Source organism: Acanthochromis polyacanthus, chromosome 12 (assembly GCF_021347895.1).
Source record: "Acanthochromis polyacanthus isolate Apoly-LR-REF ecotype Palm Island chromosome 12, KAUST_Apoly_ChrSc, whole genome shotgun sequence".
NCBI classification, from domain to species: Eukaryota; Metazoa; Chordata; class Actinopteri; family Pomacentridae; genus Acanthochromis; species Acanthochromis polyacanthus.
The window spans coordinates 35,005,924-35,029,127 of NC_067124.1; the positions used below are offsets into that span (position 1 = coordinate 35,005,924).

At 40.6% G+C, this 23,204-nt stretch overlaps 1 protein-coding gene across 1 annotated transcript in view; it reads left to right on the plus strand.

Annotated features, from left to right (window-relative positions):
• si:dkey-12j5.1 (uncharacterized) overlaps positions 1–20,004 on the plus strand; it is a 36,898-nt gene extending 16,894 nt beyond the window's left edge. The window contains exons 10-11 of the mRNA XM_051956935.1: positions 6,005–6,157; positions 16,571–20,004. Coding sequence (XP_051812895.1) covers positions 6,005–6,157; positions 16,571–16,738 — 321 coding nt within the window. The 3' untranslated portion in view covers positions 16,739–20,004. The remainder of the gene's footprint in view (positions 1–6,004; positions 6,158–16,570) is intronic.
• The last annotated feature ends 3,200 nt before the right edge of the window (positions 20,005–23,204 follow it).

The following is a 23,204-nucleotide window of genomic DNA, read 5'->3' on the forward strand; positions in this document are numbered from 1 at the left end:
TGCAGATGCTCAAGCAATTCTCACCGCATCCGCAAATATTTCACCGCGGACCATCTGTAGGAAATTCTCCAGCCTCGTTTTGAAGACATGCAACGGTTCTCATTTTTGAAGCAAAAATTTTGAATATAAGTGACCCCATTTCACTCTACCTCACTTCACCAGACACATGCAAAAGAATTCTGCATTCACAGAAAAATGTTTCAGTGATAATAACAAAAACAAAATTGTGCCGGTTCTGCAACATTACTACATTTTATCCAGTGCTACTGTTGTTCCGATAAGTATAGCTGCAGGGGGTAGCCTCCCACTCAGCATGCTGAGCGGCAATTCAGGATTCAGTGTGGCATGCCTTGATGTGTTTGTTAGCTAAATGGCTGATTTGGCAGAGGTGCGGGTCCCCACTGCCTCTGCCCTCAATGAATAATGAATAAAGCTAATATTCGTTTCTCTGTGCTTGAAGAACAGTGGGTGGGTGATCTTTGGCCTCAGATGAGAGGCGCACGCACACCTCCAAGTTCAGCGAGAGTTGAACGTGATCGTGTTTAGAGGTGGAAGCATAGCCGAGCGTATGCGATTGTGTAGGGGCAAGCAAGTGTGATTTTGGAAAAGGAAAGAAAACAAGCTGATTGTGGTGCGTTGCAGCATACGAACTCGCAGTTAAAAATAAACAACCTCCTTTAGAAATCTGTGGAGCAGTGACATTATTCTGATGTAATGCTTGAGTGTTGCTTTTTTCATTATCGGGCATCGAATAAAGGTCTTTCTGTCAGTTAAGACTCCCATTACAGTTACTCTGCATGGTGCCCTCTTGGATTGAGAGATTTTCGCACATCTGGTGGCAGAATCTTGTTAAAGCACCCTTCAGCTCTCCGTTAATATGACAGCAGCCGAACGTGTCGGCTTCATGTCCGAATGAGCATCCTGCTTGCATCTTCGGCAATCTTATTAGGTTGGATCAAGTGAGATCGAGGGCTGGGAAGTGGCTTGGTGGTTAGCACTTTTGTCTTGCAGCTAAAATGTTCCCGGTTGGCGTCCCCACCTTCCCAGGATCCTACTGGGTGGAGTTTGCATGTTTTCTTGTTTTTTTTCTGGGTACTCTGGCTTCCTCCCACAGCCCAAAAATATGCTGAGGTTAATTGTTGATGCTAAATTGTCCGTAGGTGTGAATGTGAGTGTGATTGTGTGTATATAAATGTAGCCCTGTGATAGACTGGTGACCTGTCCAGGATGTCCACTGTCTTCAACCTAAGTCTGCTGAGATAGATTCCGGGTACCTTGGAACAAAAATGAGGATTAAGTGGTGTATAGATAATGGATGGATGGATGGATGGATGGATGGATGGATGGATGGATGGATAGAAAGATCTGTATATCATTTCTAACTTGGCAAAAATCTGAATTGCATGCATCCACATTAACAATGCTCCAAGTTGGGTGAAGCAACTAGAGGAGGATTTTTGCCTGATTTCATCACCAGTATTGGTCCAAAAACACCACAAAAGAGCTGTTTTCGGCCAAAAATCACAAAACTGGGCATAACACCTTTCTTATTCTCTTTGCTATATGATTTATATAACAAACTGAAATGTTCATTAAAATCCATTTTGCCTCATCAGACTCATCATTAATAAATGTAAGGCAAAATGTCTACAGGAAGTGAAGTTTTTCAGACTTTTTCCTGAGTTTATCCATATAAGTGAGAGATTCATGTATTACACGTGCAAAACCAGCTGTAACTGCATTAATTACTTGTAATTAAAGATAATCCCTGACATGGAGACAGGATTTATCAGGAACTAACAGGAGGTTGCACAATGACATTTTCTTCAGGTCAGACAGGTGAGCAGCTAAGTCGCAGTATTTAGCTGCAGGTAAATCAGTAACTGTATAGGAGTTGTCCTCAGGTTGAGTCAAAGCTGTCTGAGTGATTTTTATTTCACTGTTTGTAAAGTAGTAGGTCAGATTATCATCACACTTGGACAGAATTTTCACGTTTTAGGAAATCAATGTATACTTATTGGGACAGTTTGATAAATCGCTGCCAATTCAGATTTATTCCTGTGTCATGTTCTATCCAATCTCACAATTATAATACATATTATACCATAGCGAGTATGAATGATGCTGTGATCAACATGAATAGTGACTTTTAATGTCTGCATGACACAATGGCGTCGCTTTAACAGATTCATGAAGCAGCAAAGTTAAGTATCAAATGTCTGAAAAGAGTTTTAGAATTCTATGTTTGCAACAGAAAAGACTGCTGTTGTGGCATATATTAGTTGGGGGAAATGGCTTTGTGCAACAAATTAAATATAATTGCTCTGGCAAATTCACTAAAGCATTATAATAGAAGACATTTTACCTTCTGGAGCGACATAAGACAATAGTATGTTACTCCTGGCATTGTACTGTTCTTGCTGTGATTGAGCTGGTAATTCCCTGTTGACTCAGTGCTAGCCAGCTGTTCCTGTGTTCCATAAATGTTTTGAGCAGATTTCCAATCTTTTGCCACATCCATGGATCTAAAGCAGCTACAGACGGCTGAAATTACAGTTAGGCTTTGTAAATGAACGTGGCGCAGATCGAAATGACTGGAGTGTGCAGATGTTTTCCTTCTTAAGTAGCCACCGTGGCGGTATAAAGCAATAGTTGTGACAGCACATTTCTGCTTAAAGTGGGAAATGTTTAACATGTAATGGTATAAGCAGAGGAAGGAAAGCACTGTTTAAACATTTAGACACTGAAAGTAAAGTGGGGAGGCTTTAAAAAGTAATGTCATGAATAGTAAATATGATTAGTTTTTAATTATCACCTAACTTCATATGGAGTGCAGTCAAACAGAATAAAAGGCATGCTATGGAATGGTGTGGATTCATAGATAGGAGGGTATTACACTTACTTATTTAAATTTATTTCAAATAGTAATTTATCAGTAATTCAATCGATTCTTTAAGTAGGAGAAGCTGACTTATATTTTAGGGGAATGGTTTACCCACAACGTCCCGTAATATAAAAATATTCCAACTAAATAATAGCAATAAGTCCAAATCTGCTGGCTGTGGAGCTAATTTTTTTTCAGTTTATTAATTTCTAAAAGTTGAAAATTCAGTCTTATGAAAACTGTATGGAACTGCAGCAACTTCTGGTGCCATATAATGTCTTTTTATCATTCCCTGCCTACCTGTTGCTATTTTAGTAGCTACTTTAATGATAAAGATCTCATGATCTATGTGTAGTTATGACAACCAGCTACAATAACCTGACTATTGTAATATCTTGCTGTGCAACAAAGAAAAGACAAATCTCACTAGTATACCATGAGGGGAAAATATTGTGACTTTGATATAAAAATCTGGGGGGGGGGGGAAATCCCTACTGGTGTGTTGCAGAAAACTACACAGTGTAATTTGGTGTTAGATGCTGATCCACCCTGTTTCCACATCAGGGATCATAAAGAAGTAGGCTAATTAATGAGGTTACTGCTGTTGTTTCATGCGCATAAATGTGCACAGCTCTCTCAAGTTGGAGAACCTCGTATGGATCCTGCTGCTGACTAATGCTGGAAGTATTCAATAAACTTAAAGGAAAGACTCCTAAACAGCTGGAAACAACAAATTAAACTTCATCTCCTGTTATCAAAACACTAGACTACATTTATATTGCTGTTCAAAAGTTTGGGGTCACATAGAAATGTCCTTATTTTTTTGAAAGAAAAGCATTTTTTTCAATGAAGATAACATTAAATTAATCAGAAATACAGTCTAGACATTGTTAATGTGGTAAATGACTATTCTAGCTGGAAATGACTGGTTTTTAATGGATTATCTGCATAGGAGTACAGAGGAACATTTCCAGCAAGCATCACTCCTGTGTTCTAATGCTACATTGTGTTAGCTGATGGTGTTGAAAGGTTAATTGATGATTAGAAAACCCTTGTGCAGTTATCTTAGCACATAAATAAAGGTTTGCGTTTTCATGGAAAACATGAAATTGACTGGGTGACCCCAAACATCTGAACAGTAGTGTATTACTGGCGAGTCTTGTTAGTTTGACCTGTTACAGCTTCTGTTTTCATTGCAGTAAAGTGTTATTTTTACATACATTTCCATTTGTAATGGTTGCAAATTTATTAAAATAATTGGAGGCAACTGTGTCTTTTGCACTACCTTTGCTATTTATAGAGCAGTGCCGGTGTTGTTTAGGTTAACGGAGGTGTGAAAGCTTCTTTAGCCTGTATAAAATGTAGTTTCAAATGGTTATTCTGCTGGTATTCTCCGTTTTTTTAAAAATGTATGGGTAATCTAATTACTTGCTTATGTTCTGTACATGTAACAGTTTTTAGTTACCTTTTTTTGGATCGTAATTGTGCAAAAGTGACATACATACTTCTACTCAGCTACATTTCAGCTGAAAATACGGCACTTTTCTCCGCTAGATTTATCTGACAGCCATAGTTGCTAGTTCTAAAACTACAGTGCCGATAAAGAATTGGTCTTAATTCATTGACGTTGCTTTATAGAAGACTATTTTCACTTTGACATTAAAGAGGTTTTTTTTGTGAAGTCTTCTCAAAAGAGCATAATTAAATTTATCATTACTCAATGTTGAAAAGCAACTAAAGGAAAAAACTTCCAAGGTTTTATAGACACTGTTTATCCTACTTAGTTAATCAACAAATCGTTTTAGCCATTTTAATGCAAAAAAAGATTTCTATTAAATGAATGTAAACTGAATAATTCTGAGGTTAGTACTGTCGGTGAGGGAAAACAAGATTTTAAAGATGCCCCCTTGAGCTCTTTTGACTTTTCTTGTAATCGAATACTGGCTTGATGATGTTGAGATCATTGCTCTGTGGGGGCCACACCATCTGTTACAGGACTGGGTTCTCGTTGTCGCTTAATATATCTCTCTCTCAGAGTCTGCCTGTATATTTAATGTTATACTTCTCTTCCTCTACGGTTTCCATCAAGGCAAAGGAGTACTTCAGAAGAAATAGCTCACTGTAAAATCTAAATATTGTGTAGAGTCGAACACTACTTATCGATACTGTACTTTTGTTCTCCACTACATATATTTGCTCCACTTTACTATGGTTCCTATTTACTCTATAGTTCCTTGTGTTTCAGGTAATCAATCATTTAGCCATTTTCATGCAAACACTGAAACATTTAGTGATTCCGTTTTCTCAGATGGAATGATTTAATTAAATTACAGCAAACTGAATAACTTTTAAGTTTTTTTTGTACTGTCAGTTAAGCAAAACAAACATTGCGGGGGGCCATACCATCTGCTACAGGACTCGCTGTTCCTCTGCTGAGGAGAGTTCTTTATGACTCAAAGTTTTATACTTCTTTTCCTCCACAATCTCTACCAAAGCAGAGAAGCATTTATGAGAAATACTTTATTGCACAATCAAAATTGCATGTAGAATAAAACAATTAACAGGTGTATATATACAGAATACTAAAAGCGTTGCCTAATTTAAAAGCCGGGTTAATATTGTCCACAGTTCCAACTGTGAGGATGATGGGATTTGCAATGCAAGAAGGATATTTGCCTCTAGGAGGTTATTTTTCATTTGATTAAATTATGTTATTGTTCATTTTTGATGCAGCAGTTGCATCTTTTGCTACAGAATCCTAAAAAACAAAAGTCAGATTTGATTTGGTTGTGAAGCTACACTGCGCTCACATGGCAGCTTTCATGCAGCGTTTGTAGATGTGTTTAGTTTATGTCAGGATGGGATTAGGTTGAGTGACTATGTGAGCGATGGATTGCCTGCGTTTGCCTGGGACTTTGTGTTTGTGCCATTCTGTGCTCGATGTATAAAGCCTGTTTGCCAAAGAGGAATGTGGGATTTCATGCAGTCCTGCTCTGTGAGGGTCACAAATCTCTTTCTCTTGTCACAGCACACTTACTGCAGGAAGAAACACTTTCTCTCTGTGTGAATCTCTGCCACCCCAAGCCCACCTCTCTTTTCTCTGTTTCACCCCCTCCCCAGGTGTGGTATCTCTCGGGCTGGGTTTGTTACCTCCAGTGGGAAAAAGCGAAGGAGCAGCAAGAAAGAGAAGGAAGAGAAGTGACACAGGAGGAGAAGGAGGAGTGGAAGGCATTGACGGAGGCGGCCAGATCGTACCTGACAAATGCTAAGAAGGTAATTTAGGTCAACGTAGCATCATAATGTCTAATCTTCAATCTAAAGATAATGATGCAGATGCAGTATAACAGTCATTCGGAGAATTGTCTACTATCAGTTCCACGACATTTAGTTCCTACCTAATACGGTTCCTTGTTATTTCATTGCACTGGTGAATCATTTTTACCATTTTTCGTTCAAAAATTTCAAACATTTCATGGTATGACTCATTTCAAACCACAGTGGACTGAATAAATCTTAAGTTTGTGCCTTCAGTTATATAAAACAAAAATCTGAAGAGCTTTAGATCTGTGATGGACATTTTTATTTCTATTATTTTACAGTTTTCTTATCAATCAAAATGATTAATGGATTGGTCGAGAGGATAATTGGCAAATAGTGCCAGTGGGTTTGAAAAGCATGTTTTCTGTATAATAATCATCAAATTTCCATAATTTACTGGAGCAAGAAATTGTAAAAGCAGAATGAATCGTTGGATTTTCAACTTTCCAATGGTTTCTGAGAACGCTGTGTATGATGCATGGTTCCGTTAGAAGAAAAAAAAATCACCAAAAATATGATTTAGATTGTGAGATGTGATCAAAAATCACACATTTTTATGCACCACCAAACTCCAGGGACTTTTTCGGTTGAACTGCAGGCAGTGTTTACATGGAGCTGAGAGGAAAAATTGAGAGCAAAATGAAACATACTTGAGCTATATAAATAAATGTTAAAAAATGAAATAAATTCCTCAAAAACGGTACACAGAGGAGCAAGTTGTCAGCAAATTGTTGGACGATACATTCAGCACGGTGAAACATCTTTCCAGGATGGTTTGTAGAGGATGTTAAAATGTAGATCATGAAACATCTAAGGCATGTAGAGCCACCATTTTTGTCCAGAACTAGTAACAACTGGAGCACTTTTGGCATTTTAAGAGTGTTAAATTGCACTTAAGATATTTCTGAGTTCTCTATACTTCTGGTCATGGTTGTTCTGTTTCCATAGAAGCGCAGGACTATATTGCAGCGGAAAATGAGCCCACAGTGAATAAAACTGTGACAGAAGCATAAACAGAAAACACAGAAAATCCTTGGCGTACACAGGGTTAATCAGCTTATGCTTAAATTCCACACATTTTATAGTTTTATTTGTCCTAAATTGCAGTAAACTGATTATTTTTGAGGTTTGTGCTGTCAGTTAAGCAAAAGAAACATTTGAAGGTGGAATAGTGATGAACATTTCTTGCTGTTTTCTTAACGTACACGAACAAAGCTATTAATGGATTGATCAAAACATAATTAACATCAACCTATCATGTATTGCAGCCCTGTATAGTTTAGCTAAAAATAAAAACCGTAACCAGGAGGAATGCCCCGAATATGTCGACGCATCCACAATAATAAACTAATGATACAGTAATGATGTAGTATATACTGCTATAACGCTCACTACATGCAATATGTAGTTTTGCTTTTGATAATTCAAATATATTTCCCACTTAATCCTTAGTTAATTTCCCTTTAAGCGCAGGATTTCTGCTTGTAATAGAAGATTTTATAGTGTTGTCTGGAAATTCTACTTAGGTGCGTTCTCAGTACTGTTTGTACAGCAACTGTGGGCACAGATAGTCTCATCCAGTGCGCTGTCACAATAGATAAGTCTCCTAAGAACCGGTTCTTGTCAGAGAAGAGGTACATGCAGTACTGAAAATAGGAGAAGATCCTAACTAAGCTTCATTGTTGCTACAGAAATGTCTTTGTATAGTCTCAAAGACATTTAAATGTACGCCTCACTCTCTTTCCCATCTCCCCTCACACACACACACACATGCACACACGCACACTCGGAGTGATGTGTCTCATTCATTCTGTCATTCTGTCAGAGAGTAATGCCTCCATGGAGCAGTGATTCATGTTAGTCTAAAATCCAATGGGCTTGTAAATCAGACAGCACAGACTGAAGGATGGCAGGCCCCACCTCCCATTTTTTTTTTCTCCCTTCTCTTTACTTTCCTCTCCTTTTCACCTCCCAACCTCCCCCTCTCCCACCCCGTCGTGTTCTCATGGAGATGAGCTGCGGCAGCTTAGTGGCGATATATTGACGCCTGTCTCTCCGTCCAGCGGTCTAGTGACAGGCCTGTCTAACCAGGGTCCACAGGGGATGTCCACAACTGAGACAGGAGTGAGGTGGACGAGAATGGGCTGAGAGGGGGCATTGGGGGGGGGGGGGGGGGGGGGGACTGTGAGGAGGAAAGTCTGAACAAAGACTGTGCGCGTATAGATTTGAGCTTCTGCCTTTGTTGTGAGAGTTAATAAAGAAAGAAAGTAGCAAATTGAAAAAGATGGAATTGAGAAAAGGGTTGAATTACGTTCTATTTCTGCATAGAGAGAATGCAAAGGAATCAAAAAAAGAAAAGAGGCTGGTAAAAAGAATTGGGCGAGGCGTCAGAGCGTGACAAGTAAACAGCGTAGCAGTTTCTTTGTGGGGTGACTGAAGCAACAGGCGCAGAATAATGTGAAAGGTAAATGCACATAGACCTTGAAAAGAAAGGTGAGGTGAAATGTGCAGAGAAAACAGTCCCGCTGCCGTTGCGATTAATTCTGCAGCTCGGCTTTTCTCCTCTTACGTGTGTGCATCTGTACATTGTGCAGCTGAGATTCTCTCTTGTTTATATCAGAGCTCTTTGTTTCTGAGCATTACTGAGGGTGTTAATTATTAACGATGAGTCAGTCTGCTAGTTAAAATGGGCTCCAACATGGAAATGAGGCCTCAAAGCCCAACGGCTTGTTTTGGCACTAGTCCACTTCTCTGCATACTTTATGACTTTGCTAAGTGTGTGTGAGTGCACGTGTACGCAGCGTGAGACAGTGAGAGAAAGCATGCGACTGTGCGTAGGCGCACCTTATGTGGATGCACATATTTAATTATAGTGGTGTGTGCCAACTTGCATCTAATTATTTGTTCGGGAAACATCTTCATTATTCATCTTTTCTCTGATCGATACACACACATATACATACGCGCACACACACACACACACACACACACACAGTGCATTCGGCCGAGATGCTCTAAAGAGGAATGATAGGGAAAAATGGATGGGTCGGGAGGACGAGAAAGAAGGCAGGAGGGTGAGCAGAAGTGAGAGAAGAAAAGAGGGGAGGCGAGGAAGGGAACAAATTGGATGTGGGGTGCGTGTGTGTGTGTGTGTGTGTGTGTGTGTGTGTGTGTGTGTGTGTGTGTGTGTGTGTGTGTGTGCAGGGGGTGTAGCTGGTGAATAGTGGTGAGGGTAAAATCAATAGTAAACCGGACGTGAAATGGAATTTGAGTCCCAGCCAGATAGGGTGTGATTGAGGGAGGATCTGCAGTGTATGCACATAGAACGACGACACATATATATGCGTGTGAATGTGCACAGAGGCAGCAAGGCGGCTAGGGCAAACGGAGGTCAAAAGCTTTACCATTTGAAGAGGCTGAAAGGGTATCCCATGAGCATGGATTGTGGCTAGGGTTGGTCCAAGGTGTGCTTGTCATGTAATTTTAATGCCTTCTCCTACGAGGATGTGACTGGAGGTGTTAGGTTGTGTGTGTGTGTGTGTGTGTGTGTCAGTGCGAGTTTGCGGGCAGACCTCTCGAGACTTCCAGCGACATGCAGTGTTCACACTCAAGAAGCTCTAATCTCAGCTATTGTCACACCCTCGCAAGCGAAGAAGTGCGTTTGTATGACAGTTAGACACAGAAGTGGAAGAATGTGTTGAAACTAATTTGTGCTCTCGCTAATGAAGAGATGCACTCCAAGGAGGGTTGTGTTGTGTTTGGTCTGAAGCGGCATGACGAGAGCCTGATTGTACATACAGAGACAACAACTTGAGAGGGAGGCCGCGGTGCGTTTTGTGTGAAAATGTTCGTGTGTGTGTGTGTGTGCGCGTGCGAGCACAAGCGTGAGGATGAGAGTAGGAAGACGTATCTTTCTCCTCGGCAGGAAGGTCATTTGGTGAGAGTGTACGAGTGTGATTGAAAAAAAAGCAGAAGGAGAAGTGCACTGAGGGAGACAAGCCGGGAGAATGAAGGCATTAGCAAATCAAATAAAAGGTGAAATGAAAGTGGAAGTTAAGCATAGGTGTGGAAGAGAAGGTGAACAATGATGGAATGATTAGGCTTTTACCACATATTCAGTCTGTCTTTTTTTTTCTTCTTTTTTTGTCTGCCGTATGACTTGTGGAAAAAGATTTAGTCCAAGAAATGAAAGGAAAACTGTATATATATATTGCATAAAGGGTACCTAGCTGCCTATTGTTACTTTTGTCTTCTTCATAATGGACAATAGCAGCGATATAAAAGCTGGGCATTACAATAGATACATCCAATGAAAGGAGGAATGAAATGAAGACATTTAGTATCTAACAGAAGTGGCTGCACCGCTGCACAGCATGATTTAAAAATCACATTATTTCAAATTGTCGCCTTACAGTATTTTGATTATAAATGACTAATGGAGTATTTTCTCATATAAAGACTCAAAATACTTCAGGAGGACTACATTGAAAATGCCGATTCAAATCCACCTGCATGAACGTGTTTATAAAATAAGCTGTGAATACCAGAAATTTCTGTGTTTTGGACCTATGGGCTGCTTATATCTGCATGTCTACATCGTGGCTCCACATGGGAAAGATTAGCCAGACAAACTGACAAATCAAACTGTGAGACTTAAAAAAAGACAGAAAAGGACACAGGAAATCCAGTTATAAATCAGTGGAAACACAGATGCAGGAGTAATCAGGAGATAAAGAACGAGTCATAGTACCACTAACCAGCGCTGCAGTGATCGTTCTGAAATGATGCCACAGACAGAGCACTCCTGAGGCAATCTATATCTGAAAACCAGACAGGCAAGTGTGCATAGTGGTTATCAGTAGAAGTCTAAGTTTCTGTGTGTCTGTGTAGATTCTCAGTCATCCAGGTCATGGTCTTCGATGGAGCTTCAGTAGAAATCAACTGGACTTCTCTTTTAGGTTTCTGAGTTTCTGTGACAACTATGGACAAGAAAAAAACCTTGCTCTTCACCACAAAACTGCAACATGAAACTTTCCTAAAGAACATAAAAAGAAGCCTAATTAAAGCTGGCAGCTCATTCTCTTAACCTGGTCAGTACTTTCACAGTGAATGCATAGTCCTGACGGTGAAGCACCGAAGTGGGAGTGTGATGATCTGGAGCTGCATGAGTGGAAAAGGTGTTGGGGAGATGACGCTTATAAATAAATGTCCGTGGATAAACCAAAATACTGGCTGACAAGATGACTCACTGTCTGCAAAAGCTTGGCAGAAGAGGAGTATCTCAGCCTGATAATGATGCAAAGCACACTGCCAAAATCACAAGAGTTTCTAAAGACGAAAAAAGTGAAAACGGTGACCTGGCCAAGTCTGTCGCCTGACTTGAATCCAAAAGGAGACCTTTGGGGTATTTTAAAGAGAAAGGTAGAGCAACACAAGCCCTCCAGCACAGAACAGCAAAAAAAACAAAAACAAAGTCTGGACGTATGACAGATTGAAAAAACAAAAGATCTGAATCTCATTAATGACTTTTGGTTCACTGAGTTCCAATTGTGGTGCCTGTGCTTTTATTATAGTAAATCTAAACTGTTAGTTTTTAATTTGACTTTAGATAAAATATCCCAGTGTTCAACCATTGTAAGGTGATACATTTTGCCAAGTTGACATCTAATTAATACTGCACAGGGATGTAATCACTTCTCTTGTATCCTGTACTTCAGGTTTAAGCACACACTTTTTAACTTTCTTTCTTACTTTTCCACTATTTCATCTGTACTTCTTCAAAGCAAGAGGGAAGTCCCTGCAGGTTGTAATATAATGACCATAAACGGTATGAGGCCTCATTCAGATTCAGAAGCACCATTTGTGAACTTGAAGTGATTCTGTTGTGTATTAAATTCCATAGGCCTGTGCAGCTTTATTACCAACGATCGGGGCTGTTGCTGTCATTATCGTGAAGTCAGATTTGCCATCTAGAAGTTTCTTCACTGTATTTGCTGCCATGTTGATTTATCCCACAACATGTCACAAAATCTGTGAAAGCTTGGAGCTTTCAAATTCTTTTCTTTTTTTTTTCTTGCTTAGAGGTTTGCCAGATCCCAGGTGAACATGCTCTGGCATCGTAGCACACCAGAAAACATTTTTAAAACCGAACAATTAGGGTTGCATTGTGTTTCTGCTCAATATTTTGAGTTTTTATGATAATATAGTTAAGATAAATGACTTGAAAAGCACCACTGCACGTGTATCGACAAGAATAAGAATGTATTCAGTCACTCCAGCAACTCTGTGAGAATATATTTAGGCACAACTATGGCATTTATTGCATATGTCTGTAATTCAATCAAGTCTAAAATGATATTTCACAATGTCATTCTTCCAGGACAAATTATGTCACTTTTTCCATTCATGTTTCTCAATACAGATGTCTGCAATTCAGTATTCTGACTTGCTGTAATTCTGCTTTTCGATACCTACACTTGAGTTCTGACTTGTCATAATTCTAGCTCGAGATGTTTTTCATTTTCCTCAATTCAAGATATCTCTATAGTCGTTTTTAGATATTTTAAATCAAGTTTGAACTGTTGGAATGATACTGTAGATGCCTCAGACTGAAAATTCTGCCCGTCAAAATGTCATTACAGGTATCTGGAGGTAGAGTTTTGACTTGACATTGCAGATATGTGCAGGTTTTTAGAAGCTACAGCAAGTGGGAGGCAGAGGCGGCTTTCTTTTCAAACATACTATGACACCGCAACCATAACCACATATGCCAAGTCATTTCAGCACCATGTCAGCCCGAAGCTCTCCTCCAACTCCCCACGGACGAGCTCTTCCTATTTCACAGCATTTTCGAACAATTTTATCCACCACAACAGCTGCCATTACTTCTGCTAACACTGTTAAATGCTCTGATGAAACAATATCCAATGGGAAGCCTGGCATCTGACTCATCTCAGATGTTTAACTGTGGTTTTGACTCGTCAGAATGACATTAAAGATATCTGAAATACAAATTCTCACTAGCCATAGTGTAATTAGTCAAAGTGATGTTGTTTATATCTGTAATTTTAGTTCTGCGTAGTCAGGCTTGGCAACTAAATGGCAAAAAAAAAGCATACACAGTGGTGCTTTCAGCTAAATACTAATGCCAGTGATGTCAGTTGTCAGAGCTGCAACAAGCTGAGGCTGACGGGAATTTAATTAGTTTGCAAGTATGGGCCATAAACCAAATTATCAGACAAAGTTAAAATTTGATCTGATGGAGATGCCAGCAGAAAAGTCATTCTAATTCATCCTCTGTGGACCATGAAAGTAAAATTTGGTGCCAGTCACAACGGCACAATTTGGCGACAATATCTAATTGGGATTTTTCTCTCTCCAGTTCAGTATTTATTGTGTAAAAGATTTCAAACGTGATGGATCATAACCTCATGAGATACAATCCAAATATTAACTGCTCTGTTGTAATACAAGGACGAAAGCTTAAAGATATAAATTGCTTCTGCTCAATGAAGATGAAAGAATTATTACAAATCCTGTGTCTGCGTTCAGTTAAATACATGAAGTAAAAATTAAAAGAAGTATTTAATCCATTAAGTAAATAATAGTAGCTTTCTGTAAATACACCAATAAAGGTCTGCACATTCTGCAGTCAAGTTAATATAGCAACATTGAAAAAAACACAATATACATTACCATTTAAAATTTTGGGCTTACTTAGAAATGTCCCTATTTTTTGAAAGAAAAGCACTTTTTTCAATGAACATGACATTAAATGAATCAGAATTACAGTCCAGACATTGTTAATCTGGTAAATGACTGTTCTAGCTGGAAACTGCTGGTTTTTAATGGAATATCTCCATAGGGGTACAGAGGAACATTTCCAGCAACCATCACTCGTGTGTTCTAATGCTACATTGTGTTAGCTAATCGTGGTTAAAGGCTAATTGATGATTAGAAAATCCTTGTGCAGTTATGCTAGCACGTATATAAAAGTGTGAGTTTTCATGGAAAATATAAAATTGTCTGGGTGACCCCAAACTTTTGAACGGTAGTGTCCTAAATTGCAGTCTTTGCTATATGCTAATGGCATTGTTCCAAATTGAAATTTTGATGTAAAATTGATCAATTGTTCATCTCTAGTACCACTCCACCCTGAAGATGTTGTGATATTTCATTAGAAACTTTTAGCTGCTGCTGCTGCTGCTGCTGCTACAGGATCACCTCAGTCATTACAATTCATCTTCTACTCACTTTTGAATATCCGCAACAAATTTATTGGCAAATCATCCAATAATTGTCAAGATATTTCATTCAGAACCACAAACTCATGGAGGCGTACTCTGAGAAATGAATCTCTGTACAGATTTTCCCTGCAATCCATCCGACTAATGTGGAAGTACTCCAGTCAGCGCCAAAATGATAGTACCATCCTTAGAACCACGCCACGGGCATGGCTATTAAAAAAAAGGCCAGCGAGTCGACGCCGAGAACAAATGTGTCCACGCACCTCTGCACGTATAATACGTTGTGTGCGCGAGTTGCTATAGCGGTGGTCAGGTGTGCTCTGGGCCGTGACTTTGGGGCTTGAAAGTGGAGCAAAGTGGACCATGAAAAAGTTATACGATCACACGCGCCCTCCCTCCCTCTGCAGGCAGCTCTGTGGGCCGTGAAAGTGAGAAAAGAAAACACGGGCTGTTGTAAATGAGAAAGGCCTGTGTTTTTTCTTTATTTCTTTGCAACGCCGGTGCTGATCTCAGCAGCCGAATGTGTAAAGAATAGCTCCTGTTTGTTTAGCTCGCTGAAAGTATCACAATGAATAATCACATCCCGTCCGGCAGACACAATGTGCTATTGATTTGTTGTAAATATCCCCACATACAATTTCCAGGCGTCTTTGCACATACTGTACGTTTCTTTCTCTTACGCCACTCCTATGACAGACCCCCTGTGCCTTTAACGCGACGCTGTAATGTTGCAATTATTCCGGGTATTGAGCTATTGTAAAGCAAACCCCACTTTTATTCCGAGCGGTCGGCGCGAGATAAACATCTCGAGGCGTTTCGGAGTGACACTGCTAGAATGAGAATCAGTGCGCGCGCTCTGAAGAGTCTGAAAGGGTCACCTCTCTCCTGGTATCAGCCCTCGTGCGTGGACGTGGGTCACGCTCTGCCTCCCTGGAGCTCCAACCTGCAGAGACAGCATCCACTTAGATATACACGCACAGGCACACACACACACACACACACACACAAGCGCACGCACACTCTACACATTCTAACGCTCCAAATGAGTTCCCATGAGGCTGCGTGTCTCCTGTCAGGACCTGCTGTTGCTTAGAGACTGGTCCTGGGGCAGAGCAGTCACACACACTCTTCTTCACTCTCCTGGCCTCGTTACACTTTTAGCAAGAATGATGGCGCTCAGCTGCTTATTGTCCACGCTCCATGAGGTTTAAGCGACCGTGCGTGTGCGTGCGTGTGTGTGTTAAATACATTTAAATAGAATAATATTCCTAGATCATATAAACCCGCTCGCTGTTTTTTTCTCTCTCTCTCTCCGGAAAAGGAAGCATAAATATAAATTGCTGCATCCGTTCTCTTTACGCAGAAACACAGTGTTATGGTAGCTCTCCTCAGTGGCAGCGTAAGTAGTTTTATCACCGAGCCCCACTTTGAGTTCAGTAATTACACACAAGCAGAGTATTTTACAGAGATAAATCTCCCTGCTGCTTTGAGAACACGACTTTTTTTTATCTTGCTCTTTCATGGCATATTTCACTGAGATAACTTTGATTACATGTGCGCGCGTGCACGTCCTCGCCACGCAACCGCACGCGCTGCCAGATACGTTTCCACGTGCGTGTGTTGCAGCAGCAGCACGAGGAAGAAGATAAATGGTCTTTTTAGTCTCCTGCGCGGCTCAACTGTGTATCAAATGTGCTGATTTGCCAAATGAAAGACAAAAACTGTTTACCAGCGTTTTGTGAGCCGCGACTGCCTTCGCTGACAGAATGCAGAAGCTGTTGGATATTTCAGGCGGCCTTAACCAGCACTTAGAGACTTAAAACCTCAGGGCTGCTCACTTCCCCTTTCAGCTCCAGGCGGCTGCTTATGGATGCTGTAGTGATGCACTGTTAACTTCGGTGACACAAGAAAAGAGCTTCTTTTCACTCACCATATCTCATTTCTTGTATTGCCTCCACAGTGTAATTTTCGCACTTCATATTCGGTCTCAGTATTTCTGCTCTATAACCTACTTTCTATTCAGAATTTCCATTTTTTCCCCCATTCTACTTACTCGCTTATTATACCCTTGCATCATCCTTTCTTGTCTTTTTTCTCTCTCTCTCTTTCCCTTCTTCCACAGCTGTACAGTAAGCTTCGGTGTGATGACCAGCCCATGTTGGAGCATGTGGAGCAGCTGCTGGGCGAACTGGGAGGCGAGATGGAGGGAGAGGAGGAAGAACCAGACCTGGATGAAGACTATGAACCCTGTAGCGATGAGGACGAAGCAGAGGCACCCATGGAACACTGATCACATCTCCTTAGTCTGATTTTTTTCCTCCATCGTGCGTCCCTGTATTTCTTGTGGATTCTCTAAAGTGCCTTTTTTCAAAAAATGGTTTCCTTTCACACCTGCTTATCAAAGATTAAATTTGAATTCCGGTGATATGCACAAAGAAGAGTGGCATTAAAAGCTGCGGTCTACTCAATCTCTTTCAGTCAGTTGTTTAATGCTTTTGGTAAAATAAGTGCATACTTGAGTAATGCTTCGCTTAATCTCCTTGACAGATGTTGATGAAAGAAATTAGTTTTAGAGCTTTACTTCTCACCAGCAGCAGAAGCAGAACACCTTTGAATGCTTTTACCTCTTGTTCACACCCACGCGTGGTTTCGACAAGCAGGCATCCACGACACATGTGCACAGCCAAAACAAAAACACACAAAAGCAGCATGTTAATTACTTCAGCTCAGCGGCAGCAGCAGTGTTTCCTTCTTAAAAACGGAATCATCTTATGTGAGCATTATTCAAAAACCTGTCCGCCGACAAATGCTGCCTTTAAATGACATTCTAATATTCCAAGCTTATGTGCAATGCTTGAATTCTTATGTGATTCTGTTTATTCTCTCTCTTCATTTTTTTTTTTTTTTTTTTTTTTTTACTTTTTGGGTTACTCATTGGGTTCACTGAGACACAGTAGAAAGAATTTGACATTAACTTATGCAGAATGCGTTTCTCTCTCTGCTAGACTGTTCAGAGTGACTTGCATAAAACCTTCTGGAGAGGAGAAACAGGACAGAACTAGTTTTCAAACTGCAACATGCATGGGTTAGTGTTGCACAATAGCAGACGGATGCTTTTCACTTTTATTTATCGATTTTTTTTCTTTTCTTAAATTGAATACAGCGAGGTGAAGAGAGAGAGTTTGTATATGTGAATGGTAGACAGATGGTGCTGTTTTTTGTGGACAAAGATAAGTATTTGAGCAGGGCTTTGTGTTTTTTTTTGTTTGTTTTTTTTCTAACAACAGAAAAACTCAAGTTTTGGTTGTTGACTGAGACATTCACAGCAAACTGAAGTGTCAGGGCAAAAATATAACACTGAGTATACAACCGGTGAGTATGCCCTTGTGCAAAAACACTTAAATGTCAAATAATTTCAAATTTTATCACCTCTCAATAGTTTTGTTATTTACAAGCTGAACAATGGAGTGTGTCATCTAATGCACACCAAATACTTGGGGAAGACTGAAAGTTGAACCTCAGCACAGGTGTGGTCGCTGACAAGTTAGCCAACATGACCTCTGAAACAGAACTGAGTGTATCCCTGATTTCCACTAAGTCTGCATGAACATGGTTATATAATAAGCTGTAAACAGCAAAACTTTCTTAGTTTTGGACCTGTCGATTGTATCTGTCTGCACGTCTTCATCATGGCTCCACATGGAGAATTCTCAGAGGAATCAAAACTGTGAATGAGAGACTTCACAAAGATAGGAAAAGATACAAGGAGATTGTTGACGAACAAACGAAAAATCAGTGCAGTAGTAACCAGGGAGTATAGAACCTGTAGTAACACTAATCATAGCCGCAGTGGTCCTAAAATAACATCTCAGACAGTGAGCTACTTTTACAGTCTAGCTCTGAAGTGCTTCAGACTTGGCACAGGGGTTATCATTGGAAATCTGTTTCTGCAACAGCTCAGACAATGTGAAGGACATCAGCATCTATTGACTGTGTCCAAGAAAAAGAAAAAAACTTGCATGGTCTTTGGCACAAAACTGCAAGACTAAACTTGCCAGAAAAACATGAGAAGAAATCTTACAAATATTGTGAGCAAGCTCTTTAGTCAGATTAGACTGAAATAAATCAGCTCAGATGGGATTCAGCATGTTCACTGTGAACCTGATCAGGACTACCACAGTGAATACATAATCCTGACAGTGAAGAACGGAGGTGGGACTGATATGGGGCTGCATGACTGCAAAGGGTGTTTGGGAGATGACATTTGTAGATACAAATTTCTGTGGATAAACCAAAATATTGGCTCACAAAGTGACTTCCAGTCTGCAGAAACTTGGCAGGAGAGCAATATTCTGACAACGCTCGAGAGCACACTGCCAAAATCCTTTAAGAGTTTCTAAAGAGGGCCAAAGTGAAAACTTTGACCCAGACGCGTTTGTTGTCTGACTTGAATCCAGTAGAACACTGCTGGGGTATTTAAAGGAGAAAAGTAGAGCAACACAACTATAACAAATGACAGGGAATCTGCCCAGAAATTTTTGCAGCACCGGTACAGGTGGATGTGTAAAATGTAGATCTAAAAGGCGTACTGATTTTGTTGCACAGAGTTTCTATTTTAGGGCCTGTATTTTCAAAAGATAATTCAGGATCATTTGACATTTAAGTGATGTTGCACAAGGGATATACTCAGTTAGTAGTAAAATGATTTTTTTCACATCAGTGCCCATTGTATCTCAGAATCTTGCAAACCTGCATAAAGTCCATTTGTATGTGTGTGTTGCATTGGCTTTAGCAAGATTAGAATTGATTGGCTTCATTTAAATAGCATCTGTCCACATTCTGAAGGGTTTTGCAGCTGTGCAGTAGTTTCTGTGTCCTTGCAAAATCTATTAGAACAACTAACTTTTCTGAGACCCTGTTGTGCTATTGGTGCATGTTGAGTTTCTCCCCCTAGTTGCCTGCTGCGTGTGACAAACATGCTGAAACACACAACCACCACAGAGAATTTCTCCGTGCAACCACGCCTGTTAACACACTCGGGCGTTGGCTGCCACGCGGCCCCTTTGAAGAATTTCATAACCGGTAAATGGGAACGTTATCTGAGATCCTGCCCCTGATAGTGACCCAGCTGCAAGCCGAGAGGCCTGTTTGGGAATACAGGGGTTCAGATACCGTGATCTGATTGTGCGTGTTTGTGTTTAAGGAGCATGAAATACAGCTCAGGAGGAAAGTTACAGATAGGATGCTGCGTGTGTGTGTGTGTGTGTGTGTGTGTGTGTGTGTGTGTGTGTGTGTGTGTGTGTGTGTGTGTGTGTGTGTGTGTGTGTGTGTGTGTGTGTGTGTGTGTGTGTGTGTGCAGGGTTTTGCTGCAGATTATCCTAGCCTAATGTGATATGATGTGTTGTTATTTGTGGACTGGGCCTTGCTCACAAATATTCATGTCTGTGATGTTTGCTGTATGGTAATGCACCAGTACAAGCCTTGAGGAGCGACTACCTGGAGCGACTCTGTCGTCTAGAATTTGCCTTTTATAATTAAAATGAGCCCTATTGTGTATGCAGGTTTCTATATTTGTGTGTGTGTGTGTTACGTCGTGTGTCCATGTGGCTCATCTGCACTGCTGTGTGATTAATGACTCCAGGGGTGAGTGAACACTGGCGGTCAGCCCTTTCTGGTTATTCTGAGCTGACCCAGTGTGAGCGGGCCATAGTGGACACAAAGCCTCGGGTGAGCTCAAAAATCCTTGGCCACTCTCTCACCTGTACATCAGCCTCAGCGCTGCAGGAATATTTTCACTCGCTGAGAGAGGGGGAGTGCAGTTTCTACACAAGGACACACATTCAATCACAGGGAAAGGACACTTGCTGTTTGCTCGCATTGTTTCCTCCTCTTGCTGGAAATCGCTTTCTGAAAAGGCCAGGACGGCTCTCTGAGAGGCCAAAAAACACAGTAATAAGCACACTTGTATTTTATATTGCCATGCCACAGACCTACAAGGTGTGATTTTTCATATTTTCAAATATCTACAAATTACATATATAAAAAAAAGAATGCCTGAGGTGCAGACCTACCTTTTTTTTTAACCTGTACTGTATGTCGAGCTATCTTTGTAGACCCTAGCAGCATGTGTTCAGTCTCCAGGGAAACCAGCCCATAATTAGTATTTGCGCGTGCGTGTCTGTATGTGTTTTTTAATAATCGACGGTAATGAGATGAGTGAAGGGGAGAATAATCCTGGATTAACAGCTTAAAAATGCACGTGTTGTCATAACAACATCCTGATTGGGACTTAATCATTGAAATACAATCGCGCACACACACACACACACACACACACACACACACACACACACCGGTATCGACACAGCAACCACCAGTTGTCCGTGCGTCAGATATCTGAATTCTACAAGCTGTGTGTGAGTGTGTGTGTGTGCTGTTTACCTCGTGTTGGCAGATGTGTGCATCATTGACTTAATTAGAGAGTTAAGCAGGATACTCCTCTGAAGGGATTAAAAGGGGAAATTATCAGAATCTGGAGACTTAAAGCTGAAACCGGTTAAACGGAAACAGGACGAGGGAGATCAGGGCTCAGAGGAGTAAAAAGAGTTTGAGAGGCAGCCCTACTATTTATATACACACATTCGCATGCTCATTTGTGTAAATTGTCCCCTTGAAGTCACGCTCAAGCACTCAAATTTCCTTCAAGGTGCACAAACAATTCATTCAACCACTCAAAGCCGCTTTGTTTTTGAATCATGGACACTGTTTGGATGGTGTAGAGCTTTATGGATATTCTAAGCAAGAGCCAAGTAAGCAAAGAAAAAAAGAGAAAAGATCAAGGTCAAAATCGACTCCTGTGACTTGAGGATTGACAGGAACCGCGTGTCACTCATCCACATCACATTCTTCGAAGCTGTGGCCATGCATTCAAACTGTGAATTAACGACATGATGGGAGTGATGGTTATCTAACCCAAGGGTTTTCCTGACAGCCACCGCAAGAAGGCATAAATCAAGTGACCTTTATCCTCTGCTGAGATGCCTTTTCCAGTACAGAATGGATTTCTAGTGGATGGCCTGTGAAAAGCTGCAGCTGATGGATTGACACAATGGGTTAACGTTCGCCACTTACAGGGGTTTCAAATGATCATTTAAAGGCGATACGGTGTGTTTTCATATGTCTTGAAAAGCTGTGGAAAATGTCTCTTTTCCATCTGATCAATAAGACAAAAGGTCAGCGTCTCTTATACGACTCATTTATTCGTTTTAAATGAAAAATTTGTGGAGGGAAAAACTTTTGGTGTTGTTTTTGTGTTCAGAAACTCATTATATTTCATAATTAACTCTCAGAAAAAAGTAGCCTTCATCATTGATCTGTGTTTTTTGGTCAATAAGGCTATTTTAGACTCCCCCGCTGCTGCAATTGTCTGAGGATGGAATGATTTCATGTATCTCTGCATGCTCACAGTGTGTGTGTGTGTGTGTGTGTGTGTGTGTGTGTGTGTGTGTGTGTGTGTGTGTGTGTGTGTGTGTGTGTGTGTGTGTGTGTGTGTGCTGTTGTTGTTTGGTGTGTGTGCACGTAGTAATCTTTGGTGGAAAACATCTGTCTCTCAGAGATAACATAACCAGGGAATTAGCCATGCTGTCTTACAACCGAGCATCACATCTCACTATTACAGCCCCCTAAATTATACCCTATTACACCTCTATATGTGTGTGTGTGTGTGTGTGTGTGTGTGTGTGTGTGTGTGTGTGTAGACGTAGTGTAAGCAATGTGCTGACAGCGTCGTGTCCTTGGGGGAGTGCGCCAAGTTTAAGAGTATCATCGAGCCCACCACCTCCTGTAATCCTTAAATCCATTGTCGACCAGAATCCACAGTTATTTCTACATAATACAAGTCCTACACAAACAAGTCTTGCGTCAACCGGAGAGCAGAGTGAACAGTAAAGGTGTAAAATAAAAGAAAAACAAAAAATAGACTTGCGTTCTGAAGGATGAGGGTGCCGTTTGTGGTGCAGAATTATATGCAAGCGATTCATCGTTTTGATGTAAAAGCTCTAAACAGCCAGACTCCACTTAGCTTTCCATATATTGCATCCGCAGCAGGAGCAGTGTCTCTTGACGCATGAGTGGTGACAGATTACTCTTTGAACTGTTGCTTCATGGGAGTTCAAACACAAGCTAAAGTTAACAAGGTGATGCACCAAATTCGCCAGAGATGCAGAATAATATACTGAAGAAAAGTATGAAACACAGCATGTAATATTTTATTAAAGTCTACCCACTCTTTTTTGAAATAGAGCAGTATTTGTTGTTCCAACACACAGTATCTCTAAAACCAGGTATATTGGAAATGATATTGTGCAGATGGAGTCATAAACTGGATATCAGAAGTCAGTAACAAGTCACATGTTCGAGAGTTAATGAGGTTGTCGATGTAATCTGGTCCTGAAGGGGTCGGTCAAGTTGAGGGACATTTTAAGGGACAAAAACGTATTATCGGACTTTTAAAGCATTCCAAAGATGTTTGATAGATTACGCGGGCAGGTGGTAGAGCTGGCTGTCCACTAATCAAAAGGTTTGCGGTTCAAACACTCGATGGCAGGTGAACACTTATCATGGCGGTTCTGTTAAAGTAGGTGTGTGAACGGGAAAAACATCATAAAGCGCTTTGAGGAACACTAAGGAAGAAAATTGCAGACCATTTACCATTTGCATGTCTGAATAGTCTGCAGGTTGTAGGACTGGAACACTTT